Source organism: Pleurodeles waltl, chromosome 7 (genome assembly GCF_031143425.1).
Source record: "Pleurodeles waltl isolate 20211129_DDA chromosome 7, aPleWal1.hap1.20221129, whole genome shotgun sequence".
NCBI lineage: Eukaryota > Metazoa > Chordata > Amphibia > Caudata > Salamandridae > Pleurodeles > Pleurodeles waltl.
This window is the reverse complement of record NC_090446.1, coordinates 1275487587-1275512797: the sequence shown is the minus strand read 5'-3', so window position 1 is coordinate 1275512797 and position 25211 is coordinate 1275487587. Positions and strand designations below refer to the sequence as shown.

Sequence of the window (25211 nt, the reverse complement as noted above, 5' to 3'; positions counted from 1 at the left end):
GGTGGTATTACCACGGTGTTTCGATCACAGTCGGAATTTGGCGGATCGGACCACCACTACCGCGGAGGTCCAATGGCCACCCGAGTCTGGCGGTCCCAAGACCGCCAGACTCGGAATGACCCCTGAATCTTAATCCTGGCATCCGCACTTGACTGAAGTGTATGATCCCCGGCACCTCACTTTATCACTAAGATGTTTTCCTTAAGAAGTAAAATGACATGAAAATAGCAATTATGGAAGAAATACATCTGTTTCCAAAAATGGGTATTTCTCCACATTAGCACAGTCCCTAAAATCAGCATGTCAGTGCCTTATTTCTCTTTTCTACTGAAATCAGTGGCACTTACAAAGTGGTTCACCAATTAATAATTCAAACAATTTGATTTGCATTACTACATAGAATAAAGATGACTGGTATGGGATGGGATGCCTTTTTAAAACCTAAAATAATATCCTTATGTAACACAGACAACTGTAGACCCTCGTTGCTTCCCGCTTATAGTTTCTCTATAACTCCATAACCCTTATATCATAGGTGGCGTGTAATGTTTTGAGTTTGATACTGGCGTCAAAAATTATAAATAATATCCCCATAACATATGACAGGAGTTTCTTTGTTGCACCTATTATGGCCCTCGTTATGACTTCGACGGTCTAAAACCTAGACCGCCAAAGTCCCGCCAGCCACAAGACTGCCAGGAGTGGTGGTCATCCGACCACCATATTATGACTGCTGGCGGCTCTCCACCAGAATTTGGGCGGAGAGCCACCAGCAGCAATTCTGGCGGTCGACGGTGCAGTGGCAGCTGCTCCACTTGCACTGCCATGTCATCACAATAACACCTATTACGAGTTGGTAATAGATGTGGAGGTGTTGTGGGACGGGGCAGTCCCGGCGGAACAGCCCCAAGGATCCTGTCCCCTCCCGTGTAAAGGTCAGTGTCTGTCCGATAGGGGAGGAAGTGATGAGTGGTGTGTGTGTGCATGAGGGTGTGCGTTTGTGTGAATAGAGGGGGTGGGCTTTGTGTGTGTGTATGTGTGTGATTGTGTGAGTGTGTGAATGGATATGGGGTGGTGGGAGTTTGTGCGAGTGTATGTGTGTCTGTATGAGTACGTGAATGCCTGATTGCATGTGTGTGTGTGGTGCGTGAATGTTTGGATGTGGTGGGGGGGTCCCTAGGGGCTGAGCGGGACTGTGGCTGTGCATGGGAGGGCTGGGGGGAGTCGCATACTGGCGATAGGAATGTAGATTCCATGTAGATTCCTGTTGCCAGTATCCTTTCCGCACGGATTTCCTGGCAGTGTTGCCACCGGGGAATCCCTGGCAGAAAGGAGGCTCCTAATACTGTTGTCAGTCTATGGTGGACTGCCGAGGCGAAGGTGGTCCACCTTCGCCCCAGCGGTCCAACTGCCCTAGCAGTACAGGCGGTGAACTGGCTGCTTTGCAGCCTGTTCACCACCGTGGTCATAATCTGGTGGTCCAGCACCGCCACGCCGTCGGCGGTGTTACCACCACTGCCAGCGTGGCGGAGCTGGACTGCCAATGTTGTAATGAAGGCCTATATTCTGTAAATACATAATAGCATCATGCCGTGGTTATATGGTTGTAATATTATCCAGTCACTTTCAATACATTGCAGTCAACCTGTCCAAATCGAAATGCAACTCAGCTCCATTTGTAACAGGCAGTTAATGATGCAGGGTTTGAGATAAGCAGCAAGTCTTGGAGGAACTGAAGAACTCATATTATAAGACATAAAGTGCTCCCTACATTCGGTGTACGGGGTGCCCAACGTAGGTCCAGGAGAGCTGGGGTAATTCTAGTTTTTCAAAATCTGCACTTAAGTTACATATACATACGTTGCATCTTAATGGATCACATTAAGCAATCATAATATAAGGAATAACTTAGTATTTTCTGTGATCCTGTCTGGAATGCCATATTTGCCCTTCTCCACTGAATTGCTCACAGCGTCTTTAAAGCTGAAAGTGACCTAGCACGCATGAATCCTTTTATTTACAAGCAGTATTATCACACAATGGTGTATATCAGAATATCCCATGAGTAAGGCAGGGGATGCGCTTTACTGTTCGGGGTTGCACTTGAAAGTTTGTGAACTCCCATAAACACCCATGAACTTGAAAGCCTGTGGCTATTGGCGAATATTTCTATCATAGAAATGGTTTGATATTGATCCTTGTGGAAGGTAGGAGTAAATCGATTTCCAAGGTAGGAAGGGAATAACCTCAAACTGGTGGAAGCGTACGGGAGTGGGTTTTCTGCAGGGAAAATTATTTTCAATGTGCGGGCATTAAAAAAAATGAAGAAGGAAAAAAATGCATTCCACAGATGAAAATGTATATTCCTCTGGTAAAATTGTACATGCTGCAAAAAAGTAAAAATACATTAAATTAAAATGTGCTCTTTCATATTAAATTTTGAAGAGTATGCCTGAAAGCTTCCGACGATCGTTGATTCCAGAGGTTCCCTTGAAACATTTGTGAATTCCAAAAAGCTGGAAGTCTGCACCACAGTTAGGTTGGAAGGCTGAAGGTGCAAATTTCAGACTTTTGCTCAGGTCTAGCCGTTCCTGGTTCAGGCTTAAACAAACGATGTACAGGAGCTGTTAAAGACCCCTGGCTGTATCCGGTGGTCTATACAAGTTCCTAGAGGCCACTCAATTGGCCAAGTAGCGCTACACAATTGTTTTTTAACTAAAGGCAGTTCTTTCACAGGAGTTGTTTAGACGAGCCACCCACCCTTCGACGTTGCCTGAAGTCACACTTTTGTGTCAAGCCGACGTACATTCTGAGCTGTTGACAGAAGCCTGGCTTTAAAGAGTAGACACTTAAGATAACAAGTTTTCATAGACCATTGTCTGCAGGACTTCGGCAGCAAAGAGGGGGTGAGTTGGCACTGTGTACCACCGATTGTTGACCACAGCCCCGGGAGAACAAAATAAACTAAGGCTTTGATTACCCTCTCATAGCACATGCATAAACTGAAAAGTAAAAAAGTTTCACATATGCGATGCGCAAAGCAAACACACAAAAGGAAACAGATGTTTGCTCGCAGTGAAACGTATTGGCAGAAGTGCAATTATCCATGTAACCTGCAAAAGTGCAGTTATCCATGTAACCGGCAAAAGTGCAATTATCTATATAACAGGGTCGATGTCATGCAAAGTGTTTGACAACTGCCCAGCGAGATCGTGCTGCCTACGAAATAAAGAGAAAAAGTAGTATAGAAACCATACGGAAAACATGGAGCCTCGTATTTTTTCAGTAGTTGGTCGGTGCGCTCGTGAAGGGATAAATACCAGAAAAGGCATGACGTGTGCATGCCTTTCACTAATGAAATCAAGCGAATTTTAAAAGGCAAGCCCACGAACTAATGAAAGTGACGGGCATGACATGGGCATGGTTACAAGCCCATAGAGAGGTAACAACAGGGACAGAGCGCTTTGCAGTCCCCAAATTCTTATACCTCTTTCTGAATGTGCCGCTTCCCCTTACCATGCAATTTTTGAAGCATATACAATCCAACTTGTCATCTTTCATTTGGGCTGGAATACAGTACCGGGTATTCTACGATCTCCTCACCCTTCCACAAATACAGGGAGGTCTCCAGATGTGAGACTATGGCCCTCATTCCGCCGGGCGGCCGCCAATGCAGCCACACCCCCGCCACAGCCATTCGGAGATCCCCGCTGGGCCGGCGGGGATCTTGGCCGCAACACAGGAGCCGGCTCCAAATAGAGCCTGCGGTGTTGCGGCCGTGCGACGGGTGCAGTTGCACCCATCACGCTTTTCACTGTCTGCATAGCAGACAGTGAAAAGCTACACGGGGCCCTGTCAGGGGGCCCCTGCACTGCCCATGCCACCGTTTCAGGAAGGCCTCGTAAGAAAGGGGAGAGTCTCCCCTTTCTTACGAGGCCTTCTGAAAGTGTTTCCTGGCCCTCGATCGCAGCACAGCTGGATTTCACTTGGGGGGGTCGGCCCCTTTGGAAAACGGGGGCATATTTTTTTTTTTTAAAAAGGTAGGTGCCCCCCCCAGGGGCAACATTAAAAAAAAAAAAAATGGACAGGGGGTCGCCCGTGGGGGCAATATATTTTTTTGTTGTTGTATGGTTTCCCTGGGGGCCATTTTGGCCCCCAAGGAAACCATACAACAACTAAAAAAAATAGATCTATATATATATAGATATATCTATGTAGATATATCTATGTACATGGATATATCTATAGATAGATCTATAGATATATATAGATATATGTATATATATATATAGATCTATCTATAGATAGATCTATGTAGATAGATATATATATAGAGATAGATCTATATTTATTTATATATATATATATATATTTATATATACATATATATATATATATATATATATATATATATATATATATATATATATATATATATATCACTTTTGTCAATATGTGTGTGGTCCCCAGGAAAACCAGACCCACATATAAAAGTGATATATATATATATATATATATATATATATATATATATATAGATTTGCCACCAGTTGTCTTGCAGTTGCAGCTTGCGTCTTCAAAGCAATGCACATACTTCAACTGACGCTTTTCAACTGTAGCTTTTAGGCAGCAATAAAAAAAGTCAAGTAAGTATTGTGATTATGTTTCTGCTACAAAAGAGTCAGACTTGTCTAGTGGCAGTTTTAGTGCCATAAAAATTTGCAGAAGATTTATATGCCTCCTGCAAAGAGCAAATCTGTATTTTATGTAAATAGCTGAGTACATTAGTAAAGTCATCCATTACCTGCGCTATAATAAAAATGAAATGTATGTGCGGGGTGGAGGGCGGCTATGAAGAGATGAAGGGCACTTTTGCTGGGTGGTAATGAGGGAATCCGAGGAGGAGGGAGTGGGAGCACCAATAATGATTGTTGGACTGGGCACAGGAGGTGCTAAAGACTGTGACGAATGGTATGTGACAAGGTGTTTTTTTAGTGTCTTGAAAGAACGTGCTGATTGAGGGAAGATGCGCAGGTAAGGTGGCCTCTACTGTTGCACGTATCTCACACACACCATCGATTTTGTGACTGTCTACGTAGGCTAGAGTTTTAGAGCAACAGTTTAGCCAATAGCAGAGATGGCATCTTGATGGATGACTGCTGCCGGCACTCGGGTTATAGAGGACAGCTCTGACATAGGATCAGAGACTGAGACATCAGATACTGAGACAGCATCTGAGGGATGGGACAATGGCGCAGACTCTGGAAGTGATTTTTCAGTCGGAGGAGTCCCATTCGATAACTCCTCTTCCAGTACATTATGAGGGAGGTGATGAGGACAGTCCTGCTGTCCCTTCGCAAGCAGTCTGTGCAACTGGGTAATAGTGGGTTAGCCCAACCCAGAGAGCAGGTGAATGCGGCGGCAAGCAGAGAGAGAGAGAGAGTGCTCTCTTGGGAGCTCCCCAATTTAGTTCAGCCCCAAATTCCACCGCCCAAATCGTATTGTGGAGACATCAAAATTATCTATCGCAAAACAAACTGGTTTTGTAAGGCAGGCACCTGTGTTTTTGGTCCTGGGTTCGGCAGCCATATAGAGAAACACACTAAACCCAAACATTTCTGGAAACTAGACATTCGGGGGAGTCCACAGATGTGTGACTTGTGTGGATTCCCCAAAGTTTTCTTACCCAGAATACCCTGCAAAGTTGAAATGTTGAATAAAAACTCTATTTTTCTCGCATTTCTGTCACACAAACTACAGGAATATGCTGGGGTCCACAAAATTCCTACCACCCAGTGATTCCTCACCTGTCCTGATAAAAACACTACCCCACTTGAGTGCCTACACCTAGTGCCTGCGTCAGGAATGGATCACCCCAGGGTCAACAGCTGCCTCATGTAAGGACCAACATTGACCGTTGTGTGATCTATTCCTGTCGCGGCACCAGGCCTACCCACACAAGTGAGGTACCATTTTTATCGGGAGACTTGGGGGAATGCTGGGTGGAAGGAAATTTGTGGCTCCTCTCAGATTCCAGAACTTTCTGTCACCGAAATGAGAGGAAAAAGTGTTTTTTGGGCCAAATTTTGATGTTTGCAAAGGATTCTGGGTAACAGAACCTGGTCAGAGCCCCACAAGTCTCCCCATCTTGGATTCCCCTGGGTTTCTAGTTTTCAAAAATGCGCTGGTTTGCTAGGTTTCCCCACGAGCCGGCTGAGCTAGAGGCCAAAATCCACAGGTAGGCACTGTTTTCTAAGAAAAAATGTGATGTGTCCACGTTGTGTTTTGGGGCATTTCCTGTCGCGGGCGCTAGGCCTACCCACACAAGTGAGGTATCATTTTTATCGGGAGACTTGGGGGAACGCTTGGAGGAAAGAAATTTGTGGCTCCTCTCAGATTCCAGAACTTTCTGTCACCGAAATGTGAGGAAAACGTGTTACTTTGGCCACATTTTGAGGATTGCAAAGGATTCTGGGTAACAGAACCTGGTCAGAGCCCCATAAGTCACCCCATCTTGGATTCCCCTAGGTCTTTAGTTTTCAAAAATGCACAGGTTTGGTAGGTTTCCCTAGGTGCCGGCTGAGCTAGAGGCCAAAATCTACAGGTAGGCACTTTGCAAAAAACAGCTCTGTTTTCTGTCAAAAAATGGGATGTGTCCACGTTGTGTTTTGGGGCATTTCCTGTCGCGGGCGCTAGGCCTACCCACACAAGTGAGGTATCATTTTTATCGGGAGACTTGGGGGAACGCTGGGTGGAAGGAAATTTGTGGCTCCTCTCAGATTCCAGAACTTTCTGTCACTGAAATGTGAGGAAACGTTTTTTAGCCACGTTTTGAGGTTTGCAAAGGATTTTGGGTAACAGAACCTGGTCAGAGCCCCACAAGTCACCCCATCTTGGATTCCCCTAGGTCTCTTTTTCTCAAAAATGCACAGGTTTGGTAGGTTTCCCTATGTGCCGGTTGAGCTAGAGGCCAAAATCTACAGGTAGGCACTATGCAAAAAACAACTCTGTTTTCTGTCAAAAAATGGGATGTGTCCACGTTGTGTTTTGGGGCATTTCCTGTTGCGGGCGCTAGGCCTACCCACACAAGTGAGGTATCATTTTTATCGGGAGACTTGGGGGAACGCTGGGTGGAAGGAAATTTGTGGCTCCTCTCAGATTCCAGAACTTTCTGTCACTGAAATGTGAGGAAACGTGTTTTTTTAGCCATGTTTTGAGGTTTGCAAAGGATTCTGGGTAACAGAACCTGGTCAGAGCCCCGCAAGTCACCCCATCTTGGATTCCCCTAGGTCTCTAGTTTTCACAAATGCACAGGTTTGGTAGGTTTCCCTATGTGCCGGCTGAGCTAGAGGCCAAAATCTACAGGTAGGCACTTTGCAAAAAACAGCTCTGTTTTCTGTCAAAAAATGGGATGTGTCCACGTTGTGTTTTGGGGCATTTCCTGTCGCGGGCGCTAGGCCTACCCACACAAGTGAGGTATCATTTTTATCGGGAGACTTGGGGGAACATAGAATAGCAAAACAAGTGTTATTGCCCCTTATCTTTCTCTACATTTTTTCCTTCCAAATATAAGAGAGTGTGTAAAAAAGACGTCTATTTGAGAAATGCCCTGCAATTCACATGCTAGTATGGGCACCCCGGAATTCAGAGATGTGCACATAACCACTGCTCCTCAAAACCTTATCTTGAGTCCATTTTGGAAATGCAAAGGTTTTCTTGATACCTATTTTTCACTCTTCATATTACAGCAAATGAATTGCTGTGTACCCAGTATAGAATGAAAACCAACTGCAGGGTGCAGCTCATTTATTTGCTCTGGGTACCTAGGGTTCTTGATGAACCTACAAGCCCTTTATATCCCCGCAACCAGAAGAGTCCAGCAGACATAACGGTATATTGCTTTAAAAAATCTGACATCGCAGGAAAAAGTTACAGAGTAAAACATAAAGAAAAATGGCTGTTGTTTTCAGCTCAATTTCAATATGTTTTTATTTCAGCTGTTATTTTCTGTAGGAAAACCTTGTAGGATCTACACAAATGACCCCTTTCTGAATTCAGAATTTTGTCTACTTTTCAGAAATGTTTAGCTGTCCGGGATCCAGCATTGGTTTCACACCCATTTCTGTCACTAACTGGAAGGAGGCTGAAAGCACCAAAAATAGTAAAAATGGGGTATGTCCCAGTAAAATGCCAAATTTGTGTTGAAAAATGTGGTTTTCTGATTCAAGTCTGCCCGTTCCTGAAAGGTGGGAAGATGGTGATTTTAGGACCAGAAACCCTTTGTTGATGGCATTTTCAGGGAAAAAACCACAAGCCTTCTTCGGCAGCCCTTTTTTCCCATTTCTTTTTAAAAAACTAAATTTTCACTCTATTTTGGCTAATTTCTTGGTCTCCTCCAGGGGAAACTACAAACTCTGGGTACCATTAGAATCCCTAGGATGTTGGAAAAAAAGGACGCAAATTTGGCGTGGATAGCTTATGTGGACAAAAAGTTATGAAGGCCTAAGCGCGAACCACCCCAAATAGCCAAAAAAGGGCTCAGCACTGGGGGGGTGGGGGGTGGAAAGGCCCAGCAGCTAAGAGGTTAAAAAAAAAGTCAACAATAATATCTGCCCTTTTAGTCCCACCTCTTCCACGTTAGTAGTATGCAACGGTGTTCCTGCCATTTTTCAGGCTGATAGACAGTGTGTTTTCTCTACAACTGCCCACTGAAAACTGATCTGTAATCCTTGATGGAGGTGAATGTATTGATTTATTGCAGTGCAATCTCTTCTGTAGTGACTGTCCAAGACAAGTGGGTTCTTTCTTGTCATCTCCTGGTTCTGCGCAGTATGGAAATTGCAGAGGTGCCAAATCACTTACAAGCTTTGTCAGTTTTGCCCAACCCTTCCATGTTAGCAGGATGAAACGGTGTTCCCGCCATTTTCCAAAAATACAGACAATCTTATTTTCTATCATTGAACATTGAAAAGGGGGCTGAAACCCTTGATGAAGGTGAATGCATTGTTGATTTATTTAGCGCAATCTCTTCTGTAGTAACTTTCCAAGATGAATAGGTTCTTTCTTCTTGTCTCCTGGTCTAAGAACAGAGTCCACGGTTTTCCCGTATGATTGCTGCTAAGCATGCAAAGGTGTCAAATCACCTACTAATTCCACCCGTATGGCCCCCACCACTTCCATGTTAGAAGTATGCAACAGTGTTGGCTCGGGGTGGGTGGGCCACAGGGCTGGACACAGCCAGACCCTGTTGCCAACCCCCTCCTGTGCACAGAGTAGGGTTGGCTGGCTGTGGGGTTTGCCACAACACCTGGTCAAAGGCCATGCATGGCAGGGGATTGTTTTACATATGGTAACAAAATATTACTTTACGTTAAAATCACCCCAGAAGTTCACTAAAAAAACAAAGGTAAAAGTAATGTTATTGTTAGATGTAATAAAGCTATCTGTTTTTGTTTAAAAGAAAACTTAGAAATTCACTGAAAAAAACAAAGGTTAAAGAAATGTTATAGTTAGGTGAATATTTCAGTGACAACATTAATGTTTTGAACTAAAACAAAACAGAAATTCACTAGTTATATTTAGCAGAGCTAACTATACCTTACTCCCATGCCATGTACTGCTTATGATCTCACATATTCCATCACTCTTGACATGCTCTATGACATCAATTATGACATTACTGCTGACAGGTTGTGTATACTATAACAATATGATATTATTTAAAAAAATATGTAAATACCTATGGCCATAATTGTAATATATTTGCACAATTAAAAAGTATATCCATAATACACTGTGATAAAACATAAGTAAATATGCAGAGTTCTACATAGGTAGGTTTAAATACACATATTTAACATGTTCTAACCCTTTACTGAACTTATTTCAATTTGCTGGAGTTACTTCAGAGTCAGGGTCTTAGTGCTATCAGTGACCCATAAAGCAATGTACTCCTTAGAAAGTGCAAGATTATCAATAAACAAATGATTATTTTAGGCTTTCATTGCCTAGTGTCAGTGTACCTTCAGTTTCCACTTCGGGTGCAGCCTTTTCTCTCATGATAAATGTCCGAGATCTTTTTTTCATCGTGTGTCACATGAGCCAGCATGCTCAAGTCATGCGCTCCATTGTGCACATGTCCCTCCTAGTTAGCAGTGGTAAAGTGGGAAGAGTATTAAAGCCAACAAAATTCAGCAAACCAGGAGGAGGGAAGGCAAAAAGTTTGGAGGAAAACCATGACAAGGATGTCAGGGATAACATGTGGAAATTTACCATCTTAATTTTTTAATTAAAATCTCAGACTAAAATAAAGATCTGAAGTTACACAGCCAGAGATATGAACACAATTTCCCCTGCTCTACTACATGGCTGTCATAGCGGAAATTGCAATATACTGCGCTGATGAATGAAAACAAGCATGAAATATTTGTAAATACAGTTCTTGGATAATCTTAAATTTACATCTACCGTGTTCAAACAACTGTTAAAGTATTTTTATGCATAGGGTATTAAAAGAGAAAAAACAAATTACATTATCGGTCTCTTCTTTCTCAGCTAAAATTGGCCCACCAGGTCCTTCTGTGCTGCTCTTCTATCGTAAGCAACATGCAGAATGGACTACATTGTTGTCAGGGCAAACGTTTTCTCATGACAAGAAAGGCTGTGCTCAATGCCTTGTGTAGTCTTCTAAAAGTGAATATGACAATCTATATGTCCATGACTTTTACTAATGTCTTAGCACTGGTCTTGCGAGCAATCAAAGCCCATCCCTGTCCATAGTCTCAAGTGGTTACTACCACATCATTCCTGGCTGTGTGGTCAGTCACAAATTGGTTCAATTTCTGGGAAACAGGTGTGTGTAGTCCCTCGTAGCTAGAGTATGAGAGTACTGTAGAAAAGTGCCACACTTTTCGCTCTAGATGCTGCTGGTTATGACTCTGAAAGTGTAATGGAGCCTACTACCCAGGCCCCAGTGCCAGTGCTCTTGCCCTGAATTGGTAACTGTGAATTGGTATCCCCAATTTGCAAGCACTTTAACCCCCGTATAAGTCCCTCGTATATTGTACCAGTGGTTCCCAGGGCATGGGTGTTAAAGGGATCATCAGGGACTGAAGCACTATTTGTGCTACTCTGAGTGACAAGAGTAAACCACTGACAGCAGGCCTGCCATTGCACACTGCAGGAGCAGTGCATGCTTGAACCCAACTGTGTCCACACCATGTGTGGCCCAGACCCAGCACTGTCTTTAATATATGCCTGTCACCCCTAAAGTATGCCTCCTATATTAAGGACACTCTCAGTTTAAGTTGATGAATTTTGGGTTGAAGAATGCACCTGCCACTTTTCAAATGTTGGTGAACAGAAATAGTTCAGGACTTGGATGCTTTTAGTGCTGCATAACTTGAGGAGCTTGCTGTTTTTAGCTCTGCCTGGGAGGATCACCTGGTCCACCTGAGACAATTGTTACTGGCCCTGTTACTGGCCGTGCAACAGGCAGGCCTAACTATCAAGGACAGTAAGTGTCAGATAGGACAGAGTATTTTTGTCTACTTGGGCCACCTTGTAGGTGGAGGCCAAGTGAGACCTCTACAATCCAAGATCTAGAACATTCCGGATTGGGAGGCTCCCAAAACCCAGAGCCAAGTCAGGGCATTCCTTGACTTGACTGGATACTACAGGAGGTTTGTGAAGGGGTATGATGCCATTGTACCCTCTCTCACTGAGCTTACCTCCAAGAAGCAGCCAAATAAGGTCATTTGGACCACTGAATGTCGAAAGGCTTTTGATGTCGTGCACTCACCTGGTTCCGAATGTGGAGATGATGCAGGACTTCCAATCCTAGCTGGGGGCAGCTTAGTGAAACAAGTAACTACTGTTCAGTTTCAAAAAATTGCCCCAGAGGAAAAAGAGGATGAGATACAACAAGAAAAGATAAACTCATACCAGAAAGGAAACTGCTTGGCTGTCTTGTCCACTTCCTAGTAGGATCAGGATTCCAGGGACAGTGTTATCCTCAATGCAAGTGTGATACACTAGAAACAACAGGAGTCAAAGTCAAAAATAAGTTCCCAACTCAAAATGATACATTAATTGTTTACACTATTTATATACTTTCAAACTTCATCAAAAATATGGCATGAGAGAGAGCAGAAACTATTTCAAGGAATAACTGGTGAATTTTCTGACACTCCGGAACATACAGGATTCTGATGCAAACTCAAACACACTTCAAACTCTAGAACAGAGGTCTTCAAACTGGGGGGCGGGCCCCCCTTGGGGGGCCTCAAGTGATCCCAGGGGGGGCGCCAAACTCTGGCCAAAAGAAATATTATACAGATAACATGCCTTTGTTTTAAGCAGAAGCATGTTATTGCAGTTTTAAAAAGGTAACAGTACTTAACTGCAATGTTTAAATAGGGCTAGACCTGTTTAAACAATGCCATCTTTCTAAAATAATTGTGAAAAATTCTGAGGGGGGCCCAATGTTTTTGTTTTTTCAACTGGGGGGGCGCGGCATTAAAAAGTTTGAAGACCACTGCTCTAGAAGTATATCCCAAAATACTAGATACAACTTGTCAAGAAACAGAGTGGCAAACTTTTGGTTTGGCTGCAATATAGTTCAGAGCGCTGCAATGAAAGAGTTCACAGTGCTGGGCCTCATGGGGGTTAATACTCAAACAATGTCCATAGCCAAAAACATGCTCACTCCTTCAAAGGAATTAGTTTTTGGATTATTTGCAAAGCTATGGATTAGTGTGCACAGAACTGAGGGGAAAGTACTTAGTCGACAGGAGACTCAGTGAAAGAAACTCAGGAGGAGGTGGAATTGTAGCTCCTGTAGGAAAACACTGGAAGTGTTGCAGACACCAGGCTTGTGGAATCATCAGGGAGGCTTGGAAGACTAGAGCACTGGAAGTTCCAGGTGATTCAGGAAGTGAGTGAGGGACAATGCCTGCGCCAGAGTTCAACAAGACCATGTGCTGATGCATCTTCACCATGTGAGGTCCAGCACTATTTTTAATATATGCATCATATTAAAGGTGTGGACATATAAGTGAAGGCTTATGTGTCACTATAGTGACCTCTCCCTCTAATGGCTACTGTAACTGAACAACAGTCCTTAGGGTAACATAGGCTGGCACCCGGGTAAACGTGAAGTTGCCAACTCCATTATGGCACCACTGAAGTGGGCCATGTTTGATATCAAACAACATGCCTTTTGACCCCTGACACAGATCTTGTGTTGAGGGAGATGTGGCATGGAACCAGAATGCAACCTTGGAGGTTGCCCACCGAGTTACCCCCAGTTTTCCTGTGCTCTGGCTACCAGCCTGCAGGCGCTGCCGCCAAGCCAGGATTCTGACCCCCTGGGCAGAGGTCTGAACACTCTCAGGAGTCAGGACAATAGCCTGGATGGGAAGGAGGTCACACCTTCTTCCTTCCCTCCCTCCATCCCAGGAAGGCCAGTGAAGTGGCACATCAAGGTGGTGAGTTTCAAAGGGCACACTGCCTCTGATATGCAAACAGGCTGTCTCTCAGTGAGGACAAAGCCATCCCCCTGCCCCCAGGCACATTTTTACGCGGACAGGTGGAAATATTGGTTAGTCAGGAGGCATACACACTCAGAAAGCTGGCCACACCTCTAAGGTGGGCAGTCTGGTCTGTACAGAAAAGGAAGACTTCTGCCATCTTGGAGCGAGGCAGATTAGAGGGTTCGGGGTAGAAAAGGTACTACAATCCACCAGATGTAGTTACCTCAAGGTCGAATTAGCCACTGGGGCCAGTAGCCCATTGGATACTTGCACCTACTCCCCTAACAGCCCTAAATCTAGGATTTAAGAGGCTACGCGGGCACCTGAACCTCAGATCTGCAAGAAATTGCGACAAACGAACAAAGGAAGACCCAGGTCAACAGCAACAGGTTGTGATACCTTGATACATTCAAGGCGTGATACCTTAAACCTGTGGCAACCTCCTGGAAGTGCTCAACTGCAGATCGTCTTGGACCAAGGAATGCTTTCTACAGTAAAAAGGCAACACTTTGTGAGTCAAAGGCTAGACTAGACTTCCTTGAACTAATGGCACTAGTTCTCTGCCCACAAAAAGCATTCACTGGATACAAAGGAGCACTGGCAATCAGGTCCTCCAAAGGCTTACCCAAAGACAGGTGGTACAGTGCATTGTGGCAAGCATAGTCCAACTCCCTGCCAAGTTACAGCCGGCTACCATTTTCCACTGGACCTCCGCAATGGGAGATAGTTTCCCTTCCACCTTATCACTGCCAAGGATGGTTGGTGGCCAGTCTGGTCATTCCTTCCTTTACTCAACGCTGCAGCTTGAGTGCACACTGCAACACCTTCCTCTGACATCACCTGTGGCTCGGTGATTGAGTTTTTGCATACGTTTCCTCTCCCACACCATTTCAGTGGTAAAACCAGCAACCCAGGCTCCCGTTCAGCACACCTCTGCACCCAAGATGCCAAGACTAGGTGGGATAGTTCTGCCTCTAAAACCTGGTTCAGGGGCCCACACAAGCTTAACCCCGAGGACGCTACCCCAAACTCGACCTGCAAGTGGGTGAGTGTCACAAGTACCATTTTTACCAGCCGCGACTCACAGGTTCAGAACCAAGGACAGCCAGGACACCTCTGCACCCGGAACCCACGAGCCAGGTAAAATTGGTCTGATTTTCACAGCTTGGTCTTGGGACCCTCCCAGCCATTACTACCAGTGGGTTCCTTCAAACTCACTCCACAAGTGACTGAGTGTCACTAGTGACTCTTCCCATTGACCGCAATGGTGAAATTTGACAGCTTGTATCTGCAATGATTTTAATTCTGCTTTAAAATCCATAACTCCCCTTACATGTAACTGATTTGATTTTTTGGTGTCTAAAATTCTATAAAAATTAGCTCTACTTTTATAAATTATTGTCAGAATTCTTTAGAGCCGTGCCTATTAGTCCTTGTCCATGTTGGTACTCTAAAATGCTTAACACATATTCCTATATGAAGCCTAACTGCCCTTTGCCACACTACCAGGTCTGAGCTAAGGACTTATTATTGTAAATCCAAAGGACCATCTTTGGGGTATGGTGAGCCTAACTGGACTTACTGCATAAAACTCCACTTTCCCACAAGTACTTACTCCGTCCATCATTGGGCCAGTTGTCTTTAACATGTTTAAGATCTGATTAGAATCTTTTTGTCCCCAGCCGTGATGGCTGTACTATTGAATAACAGACAGTGGACACCTAAAGGCTCAAGTATAAAATCTATCACTAGTTCCAGTACCCTGGTATATGAGGCCTTTGCCATTGAAAGACACATGGTTGAAACACAGAGCATTTTGTTAGAATATGGGGAGGAATATTTTAAAGCTGTAATAGCAATCTCTAGGCTCAGAGTTATATGGACAATACATGATGGGGAAAAACAAAGATGATGACAGGTGGTGACAAGTAGAATGAAGTACGATGTGGTTTGCTCAGAATACTATTCGGCTACAGGGTAACTTCCCATGTCAGTTGCGACTAGTCTGTGGATGTGTACTGTATTGGGGCTGAAAGGTTTAGTTTGAGCCAGGGTCTCCATGTGCATGATTTCATAGGGCATGAGGGTTCGGATTGTGGAGCTATACCTGTGTTTCACACAACTGGTTTCTGAACTAATAAGACAAAATCATGTGTACAGTATTAATGATGTAATGGCACTAACATTATAAACACATTTTCAAGTAGTGAGTAGGGGTGAGCGGCGAGCTCCTTTCTGCTGGTGGAGCTATGGAGTTTCTGGCACTCTGCTCTCCGCTTGGAGTGAGGAGTCCGACCAAAAACTCTGCTAGCCCTGCCAGCAGAACAAAACTCACTTCATGCGCACTGCAGCCCAGTTATGGGCCGCACACTGCAAGCACACAGTCTGTGCTTGTGTGGTGTGGCCCATAATTGGCGCTGCAGTATGAACTCACTCACAGGTGGAGCTGATCGCCGGCAACTCCTGAATTCAGGGCTCCCTCCAACAGTGAGCTACCAGTACCAGTCTGGGCACGGGGCAGAGGAAGGCAGAGAGCCAGGCTGCTGGCAACAAGGACCCCTTGGGAGAACCCAGGTAACTTCTCGTTAATTTTCTTTGTTAATGTGCACACCGGTGCACAAGAGACCAGAAATGGCAGCTTCACGAAGATGTCATGCCCTTTGTACACCAGCCTGCCCTGTGTGCACTGACTGCACAAGGGGCAGGCAGGTGCACAAGAGGCCTGAAAACGGCAGCTTTCGCTGCCACCTGCCTTGGCCTGAATGTGCCTAACTTCAGAAGTGCTAAGCAGGGCCGGGAAACACCCAGAACAATGACTCCTTAATGAAAGCGAAACAACGGTTTTGTTTTTCACGAGTTCCTGGTTTTCGTGCCTTAACCACACATGTGTGAACCACGTACATGCGTGGTTAAGGCACAGAAGAAGGGAGTCGACGCGGATAAGGAGGAGGTAAGTTGGGCTGGGACTGGGGCTGTTTTTTTGGGGGTGGGGTGGGGTGGTGGGATCGGGTGATTAGGGTTTGGGGGAAGGGGGTCAGGGTTTAGGTTTTAGGGGTGGGTTGGGGGGTTGGGGTGCTTTAGGTTTTAGGGGCAGGGTGGGGACTCGGGTATTTTAGTTTTTGGGGGTGGGATGGGGGGGCTTGGGGTGATTAGGGTTTGGGGTGAGGAGGTCAGGGTTTAGGTTTTTTGCGGTGGTTGGGGTGCTTTAGGTTTTAGGGTGGGGGGCTTGGGGTTGTGGTAATTTTGGGGGTGGGGGTTGGGGTGGTTGTGGGGGTGGAGAGGTCGCGGTAATTTTTAGGGGTGGGGGCTAAGGAGGAAGCATGCTGGAACCGTGCATGCTGATCACTAATGCCTTTACCAGGAATGCCTTTACAACGAAGAATCGTTGTAAAGGCATTCGTGATAAAGGCATTAGTGATACCAGCAAGTTTGTTGCTCCGAACTCGTAGTTGAGCCATGGGTGCTTGAAGCACTCGTGGTTTCGACATATAACCAGCATGGCCGACTCTGCTTAGTGCTTTCAAGATGGGGCACATTCAGGCCTGGGCAGGCGGCACTCCGATGCTCACGGAACTCCATGGAATTCCACGGAGTTGTTTACCAACTCCGCGGGACTCTGCGAAGTAGAGCTCTGTGAGCTCCGCCCACCCTGGCAGTGAGGTTTTATTTATTTGCAGGCCCTGTGGAATTGTGGTTTGTACATGGAAAAAGTGAACAGTATAATGTCGAAAAGGCAGCTGAAGACCATTTCTCAGCTTAACAGATGTGCTGCACCTGGCAGATTTATTGCATTAATTCTTAACATTTATATAACATTATCACTACTGCTGCCTAGGACCTCGAGGGTCGATTGCAAACTCTGTGCAGTGCCAGTGTGTCACTTTTTGTGATGCACTGGCCACAGTTTGCAGGTTAATATCTACAAGGACATGCAAAGCCATTTTGCTTAGCTTTTCATGGGTTTGTAGAAATGGTGTAAGGCCACGCAACACACGTCACTGGGTTGGCTGACACTGCATCAGGAAGGCATTTCATGAGTGTTGTGGTGGGTTTTCCCAAGCAACACCCATAGGTTTTGACGCACTCTCAGTTTTACAAGGCATTGTAATCCTGGGAATGCATCAGAATCTTACGCCTCCCCAGGGTAGGTGCAACGAGGAGAAATATCTTTATTTCTCCTCACTTTATCCTCTTTCTAAGTGTGCTGCATTCTGAAGCACACATTGAACAAGGAAAAGATTCAGCACACATAGAAAAAGGAAAAAAGCTTCCATGAATTGTTTTTGTGCAGGAAGGTGTCCAGCCTGCACAGAAACAATCCTGTCTGTGATGCAGGCATCTTTGCATAATGGTGCAAGGGTGCCTGCATCGGGACTAGGCAGGCCATTGAGCTCCAGCGCAGGGGGAGAGGACAGAAATGCGCCGTACTTTGTAGATACAGAAGATTTCTGTCCTTTCCCTGTGGCATATAGCACTGCAGCAAGGTCACTAGCCACCCTGCGCCACCGGGGTTGTAAATAAGGCCCTCAGTCTGTAAGACTGTTGTAACCAATAGCATCCATCCACAGACTCATTCATCCATTTGGTTTGCAATCTATCCATGCACTCATTCAAACATTAATTATCATTGCACTCATTTACTCAGTCATCCATCTATGGACTCAATCATTCTTATAACTGTTAACTTATTGTCTGTCAAACACTCATTCATCCATGCACAGCTCACACGCAAACCCACCGATCATTGAAGAAACACTTTCTCACACTTTCTCGTATAGACTAGCCAGACCAATGGGCTTTGCTATTATCTGTTTGACAATGTGCCCAGTATGTTTTCTAAAAACGTCTGCTGATAGGCACATAAACTGAAAATAGGACTGATCATTGATTAGAGATCTATCAAACGTCCATCCCCTGTCTTCGCTCCTACTAACACTTACTAAGTGTGGATTGTGATCAGATACAACCACAGGAAGGACTTCTATAAGTGTCTGCCCTCTATGCCTGATGTTACAAATGCCATATCTATTCTAGAGTTATGATGGTGCATGTAAGAGTAAAATGTGAAACCATTCTGCTCCCCTTCATACCACTGCCATGAGTCCTTGAGCCCATGCATATGTATGAGATATTTGAAGGATCTAGACACCCTTCACATCATGGGAGTCGCAGAGTGATTAGATGAATCTATCTTGTATTCCATCGCACACTTAAAATCCTCCAGTAATATAAATATTTCTGTCCATCCAAATGGAATTTTATTAATAGAAAATAATAGCTCAATTTATTTATTTCTAAAAAACCTCCAACAAAAATGCCTGATTCTCTTATCATTGCAATTCTTTTGCCACACTGACCTTTCTCTTTATACCCCTAGGTAACACCTGTCAGCTGCATGGAACCTGGAAACTGGACATCAGGGCAATATTTCATTCTTCTAGGATTCCCAAAGGAACAGTGTGCATTATTATTTTTTATTTTCCTGCTGATTCTTCTAGGAAACCTGTCTATATTTGGCATCATCAGGATCGATACACGTCTTCACACACCAATGTATTTTTTCCTCAGCAACCTGTCATTGTTGGATATCTGTTATTCAACAACCACCCTCCCATTTATACTGTCCAACTGCATAGCCGGAGACAGAATCATCTCTTTCCCAAGATGCATTGCGCAGTTGTATTTTTTTGTGTCCCTCGGGGGAGCAGAGTGCCTTCTGCTGGCCGCTATGGCGTATGACCGTTATGTGGCAATCTGTAATCCCCTCCGGTATGTCATTATCATGAGTCATAGACTTTGTGCCCAACTTGCCTTATTCTGCTGGCTGAGTGCCTTTCTCAACTCTATCCTTCACACAGTCATGACGGCCACCTTGTCCTACTGTGGGTCCGCCCGCATCCACCACTTCTTCTGTGATGTGCCCCCGCTACTGAACCTGTCCTGCACTGACACCCGCACCAGCAAGACCTTGCTGTACGTCGTCAGCATCTTTCTGGGGGTGAGCCCCTTTCTGTACATCACCGTCTCCTATGTCCGCATCATTTTCTCCATCCTGAAAATCAGCTCCTCGGAAGGGAGGCGCAAGACATTCTCGACCTGCTCTGCCCACCTCATGGTTGTTACTCTATTTTATGGGACAGCGAACTTTAATTACATAGGGCCAAGGTCCGGCTATCCACCCGAAGTGGAGAGCATCTCCTCGCTGCTCTACTGCCTTTTAACCCCCCTTCTCAATCCAATAATCTACTGTCTGAGAAACAAGGAGGTAAAGAGCGCCTGGAGAAGACTTTTCAGAGAAAGCACTTTGGGCATTAATGTTTAATTGGTAAACTGCTTCAGTCACCTGATCAAACAAGCACAGAGCAGGTCTGTTGGCACAAACATGGATTTATCTTTATTCACACTTGCAAAAGAGGTACAGAAAGGATCCAAAGGAGACGTGAAATTTTATTTTTCTAAAGAAAACACTTCTATTGCACTTCATTCCCCGACCTCATCCAATTAAAAAGCTACTTCAGATTCCCAACATACACAACAGCTCAAAAGGACGTAGGACTTTCGCAGTTTCATGATGTTATCAACAGAACTTGACCAATTTCGGCATTCACACCATAAATACAACCTGGCCTTTTTCTGTTCAGCTCTGTTTATTCATTCAATTCAACTTCTAGTGCCCAAAACTAATTTAACACCCAGTTTTGTCAAACATAGAATGATAACCTTCTCTAGGTCATTAGGGTAATGTTTCTAGTCCTGGTTCTTGGTGTGATAGCCAAGCGTATTCTGGGAGTTGCAGTCTTGTTTTGCTTCAATAGAACTAATTACACCAAAACACCTGAAATCAATGATTTCTAAGTGAAACGTTCAGGCCTAGAGACAGTGGATCCTATTCACAAAGGTAAATGTACACATGTATTTTTTTCACGCAGGTGCAAATTTACTTTTGCACTTTGGTGTAAATCTACACTTTTGTGCTTTTCATGACTTCCAAGGGTTTATGTTCACCGAAATGTAGATTAAATTAGACCCAGGGGGTAGAGTTATCTAACAGTAAATTTCTAAGTATATCATTACTACTAGCAATTTTTCATTCATAGGCGTAGATCTCCCCACCGGGGCAGAAATATCTATATGCTAAGTTATACAGAAAATTAATCAACTTTATTGATTTATCAAAACTTAAAAATATTTGAATGTATGCTACATTTGAAAATTGATTTAGAAAACTACTAGCAATCTAGAACTAATAAAACAAAACTGTGGATGCACATGTACTCATCAAACTAAATCTTTGTAAAATAGTTAAATATTTAAATTGGTCAGTTTTTTAATTATAAATATATATTTTTAAATGTAAAAATACCACACTCAGCATATTAGTATTGAATTATTATTTACTAAAATTAACTAAAAGGTATTTGTTTGATTAATGTAACTTAATTTTATTTTACTTTACAAGTTGAATTATTTAACACAATGTTCATTACTAATTTTTAAAATGATAAATTATTTATTTTTAATAAACTATACCTTTGCAACACTAATACTTTTTTAAAAATAATTTAATATTGAAGTTGAAATGTAATATATGTAATATTATGTTTATGGGGTATGGTGCCATTGCATCCCCACTCAAAGAGCTTACCTCCAAGAAGCAGCCAAATAAGGTCATTTGGACCACTGGATGTCAAAAGGCTTTTATTGTCATGCACTCACCTGGTTCAGAATGTGGAGATGATGTTAGACCTCCAATCCTAGCTGGGGCAGCTTAGTGAAACAAGTAACTACTGTTGAGTTTCAGAAATTGCCCCAGAGGGAAAAGAGGATGAGATACAACAAGAAAAGATAAACTCATGACACAGAGGAAACTGCTTGGCTGTTTTGTGCACTTCCTAGTAGGATCAGGACCCCAGGGACCGTGTTATCCTTAATGCAGGTGTGATACACTAGAAACAACAAGAGGCAAAGTCACCAATATGTTCCAAACTCAAAATGATCCATTATTGTTTACTCTATTAATACAATTACAAACTTCAACAAAAATATTGTGTGAGAGAGAGCAGAAACTATTTCAAGGAATAACTGGTGAATTTGAACATACAAGATTCTGATTCAAACTCAAACACACTTCAAACTCTAGAAGTATATCCCAAAATACTGGATACAACTTGTCAAGAAACAAAGTGGCAAACTTTCAATCCGGGTGCAATATAGTTCAGAGCGCTGCAACAACAGAGTCCACAGTGCTGGGCCTCATGTGGGTTAATGCTCAAAGATTGTCCAATAGTCAAAAACATGCTCACTCCTTCAAAAGAATTAGTCTTTGGATTATTTGTTAAACTATGGATTAGTGTGCACTAACCTGAGGGGAAAGTACTTAGCCGACAGGAGACTCAGTGCAAGAAACTCAGGAGGAGGCGGAATTGTAGCCCTGTCGGAAAACACTGGAAGCGTTGCAGACACCAGGCTCGTGGAATCATCAGGAAGGCTTGGAAGACTAAAGCACTGGAAGTTCCAGGTGACTCAGGAGGTGAGTGAGGGACAATGCTTGTGCCAGACTGCAACAAGACCTTGTGCTGATGCAGCTTCACCATGTGTGGTCCAGCACTATCTTTAATATATGCATTATATTAAAGGTGTGGATATATAAGTGAAAGCTTATGTGTCACTATAGTGGCCTTTCCCTCTAATGGCTACTGTAACTAAACAACAGTCCTTAGGGTAACATAGGCTGGCACCCGGGTAAACCTGAAGTTGCCAGCTCCATTGTGGCACCACCGAGGTGGGTCATGTTTGATATCAAACAACATGCCTTTTGACCCCTGACACAGATCTTTTGTCGAGGGAGATGTGACATGGACCCAGAATGCTACCTTGGAGGTTGCCCACCGAGTTACCCCCAGTTTTCCTGTGTTCTGGCTACCATCCTGCAGCTGCTGCCGCCAAGCCAGGATTCTGATCCCCTGGGCAGAGGTCTGAACACTCTCAGGATTCAGGACAATGGCCTGGATGGGAAGGCGGTCACACCTTCCTCCTTCCCTCCCTCCCTCCATCCCAGGAAGGCCAGTGAAGTGGCACATCAAGGTGGTGAGCTTCAAAGGGCACACTGCCTCTGATATGCAAGCAGGCTGTCTCCCAGTGGAGGACAAAGCCATCCCCCTGCCCCCAGGCACATTTTTACCCGTTTACCCGGACAGGTGGAAATATTGGTTAGCCAGGAGGCATACACACCCAGAAAGCTAGCCACACCTCTACGGTGGACAGTCTGGTCTGTACAGAAAAGGAAGACTTCTGCCATCTTGGAGCGAGGCAGATTAGAGGGTTTGGTGTAGAAAAGGTACTACAACCCACCAGGTGTGGTTACCTCAAGGGTGGATTAGCCACTGGGGCCAGTAGCCCATTGGATACTTGCACCTACTCCCCTAACACCCTTAAATCTAGGATTTAAGAAGCTACCCTGGCACCCGAACCTCCGATCTGCAAAATAATTGCGACAAAAGAACAAAGGAAGACCCACGTCAACAGCAACAGGTTGTGATACCTTGATGCATTCAAGGCATGATACCCTGAACCTGTGGCAACCTCCTGGAACTGCTCAACTGCAGCTCGTCTTGGACCAAAGAATGCTTCCTACAGGAAGAAGGCAACACATTGTGAGTGAAAAACAAGAGTAGACTTCCTTAGACTAATGGCACTAGTCCTCTGCCCACAAAAAGCATTCACTGAATATGAAGGAGCACTGGCCAGCAGGTCCTCTGAAGGCTTACCCAAAGACACGTGGTACAGTGCATTGTGGCAAGCAGAGTCCAGCTCCCTCCCAAGTTACAGCTGGCTACCATTTTGCACTGGAGCTCCGCAAGGGGAGATAGTTTCCCTTCAACCTTATCACTGCCAAGGCTTGTTGGTGGCCAGTCTGGTCATCACTACCTTTACTCAATGCTGCAACTTGAGTGCACACTGCAGCATCTTCCCCTGACATCACCTGTGGCTCTGTCGTTGAGTTTTTGCATCCGTTTCCTCGCCCGCACCATTTCAGTGGTAAAACCAGCAACCCCAGCTCCCATTCAGCGCACCTCTGCACCCAAGATGCCAAGACTAGGTGTAGTTGTTCTGCCTGGTAAAACCTGGTTCAGGAGCCCACACAAGCATAACCCCCAGTAGGCTTCCCCGAACTTGACCTGCAAGTGGCCGAGTGTCACAAGTACCATTTCCACCAGCTGCGACTCCCACATTCAGAACCAAGGACAGCCAGGGCACCTCTGCACCTGGAACCCGCAAGCCAGGTAAAATTGGTCTGATTTTCAGAGCTTGGTCTTGGAACCCTCCCAGCCTTAACTACCAGCGGGTTCCTTCAAGTTCACTCCACAAGTGACTGAGTGTCACTAGTGACTTTTCCCAGTGACCGGAGTGGTGAAATTTGACAGTTTGTATCTGCAATGATTTTAATTCTGCTTTAAAATCCATAACTCCGGTTACATATAACTGATTTGATTTTTTGGTGTCTAAAATTCTATAAAATTTAGCTCTACTTTTATAAATTGGTGTCAGATTTCTTTCGAGCCGTGTCTATTAGTCCTTGTCCATGTTGGTACTCTAAAATGCTTGACACATATTCCTATATGAAAGCCTAACTGCTATTTGCCACACTAAAAGGACTGAGCTAAAGACTTATCATTGTAAATCCAAGGGACCATCTTTGGGGTATGGTGAGAGTGTTACATTGTGAAGCTTACCTAGGCTCACTGCATAAAACTCCACTTTCCTAAAAGTACTTACTCCCTCCATCATTGGGCCAGTTGTCTTCAACATGTTTACAATCTGATTAGAATCTTTTTGTCCACAACCGTGATGGCTGTGCTATTGATTAACAGATTGTGGACACCTAAAGGCTCAATTATAAAGTCTATCACTAGTTCCAGTAAAAGGTAGCGTTGCTTTACCCTGGTATATGAGGCCTTTGCCATTGAAAGACACATGGTTGAAACACAGAGAATTTTATTAGAATATGAGGAGGAATATTTTAAGCTGTAATAGCAACCTCTAGGCTCAGAGTTATATGGACAATATATGACGGGGAAAAACGAAGATGATGACAGGTGGTGACAAGTAGAATGAAGTACGATGTGGTTTGCTCAGAATACTATTCGGCGATAATAGGGTACTTCCCATGTTAGTTGCCACCAATCTGTGGATGTGTGCTGTATTGGGCTGAAAAGTTTAGTGGGAGCCAGGGTGCCCATGTGCATGATTTTCATAGGGCAGGAGGGTTGGGTTTGTGGAGCTATACCTGTGTTTCACTCAATTGGTTTATGTACTAAGACAAAATCATATGTACAGTATTAATGATGTAACGGCAATAACCTCATAAAAACATTTAGAAGTAGTGAGTAGGGGTGAGCAGCGAGTTCCGCTCTGCTGGCGGAGCTAATGGAGTTTTTGATACTCTGCTCTCCGCTTGGAGTGCGGAGTCCAACCAAAAACTCTGCTAGCGCTGCCAGCAGAGCAGAGCTCACTTTATGCGCACTGCAGCCCAGTTATGGGCCGCACACCCCAACCACAGACAGTCTGTGCTTGTGTGGTGTGGCCCATAATTGATGCTGCAGTGTGAACTCACTCACAGGATGTCAGTGGAGCTGATTGCCGGCAACTCCTGAATTCAGGGCTCCCTCCAACAGTGAC

The 25211-nt window shown here is 44.4% G+C and overlaps 1 protein-coding gene across 1 annotated transcript in view; it reads left to right on the top strand.

Moving 5' to 3' along the window:
- LOC138247026 (olfactory receptor 5V1-like) overlaps window positions 1-19854 on the top strand; it is a 149613-nt gene extending 129759 nt beyond the window's left edge. Inside the window, exon 4 of the mRNA XM_069201774.1 lies at window positions 18910-19854. Within this exon, the coding sequence (XP_069057875.1) occupies window positions 18910-19854 (945 nt within the window). The remainder of the gene's footprint in view (window positions 1-18909) is intronic.
- The last annotated feature ends 5357 nt before the right edge of the window (window positions 19855-25211 follow it).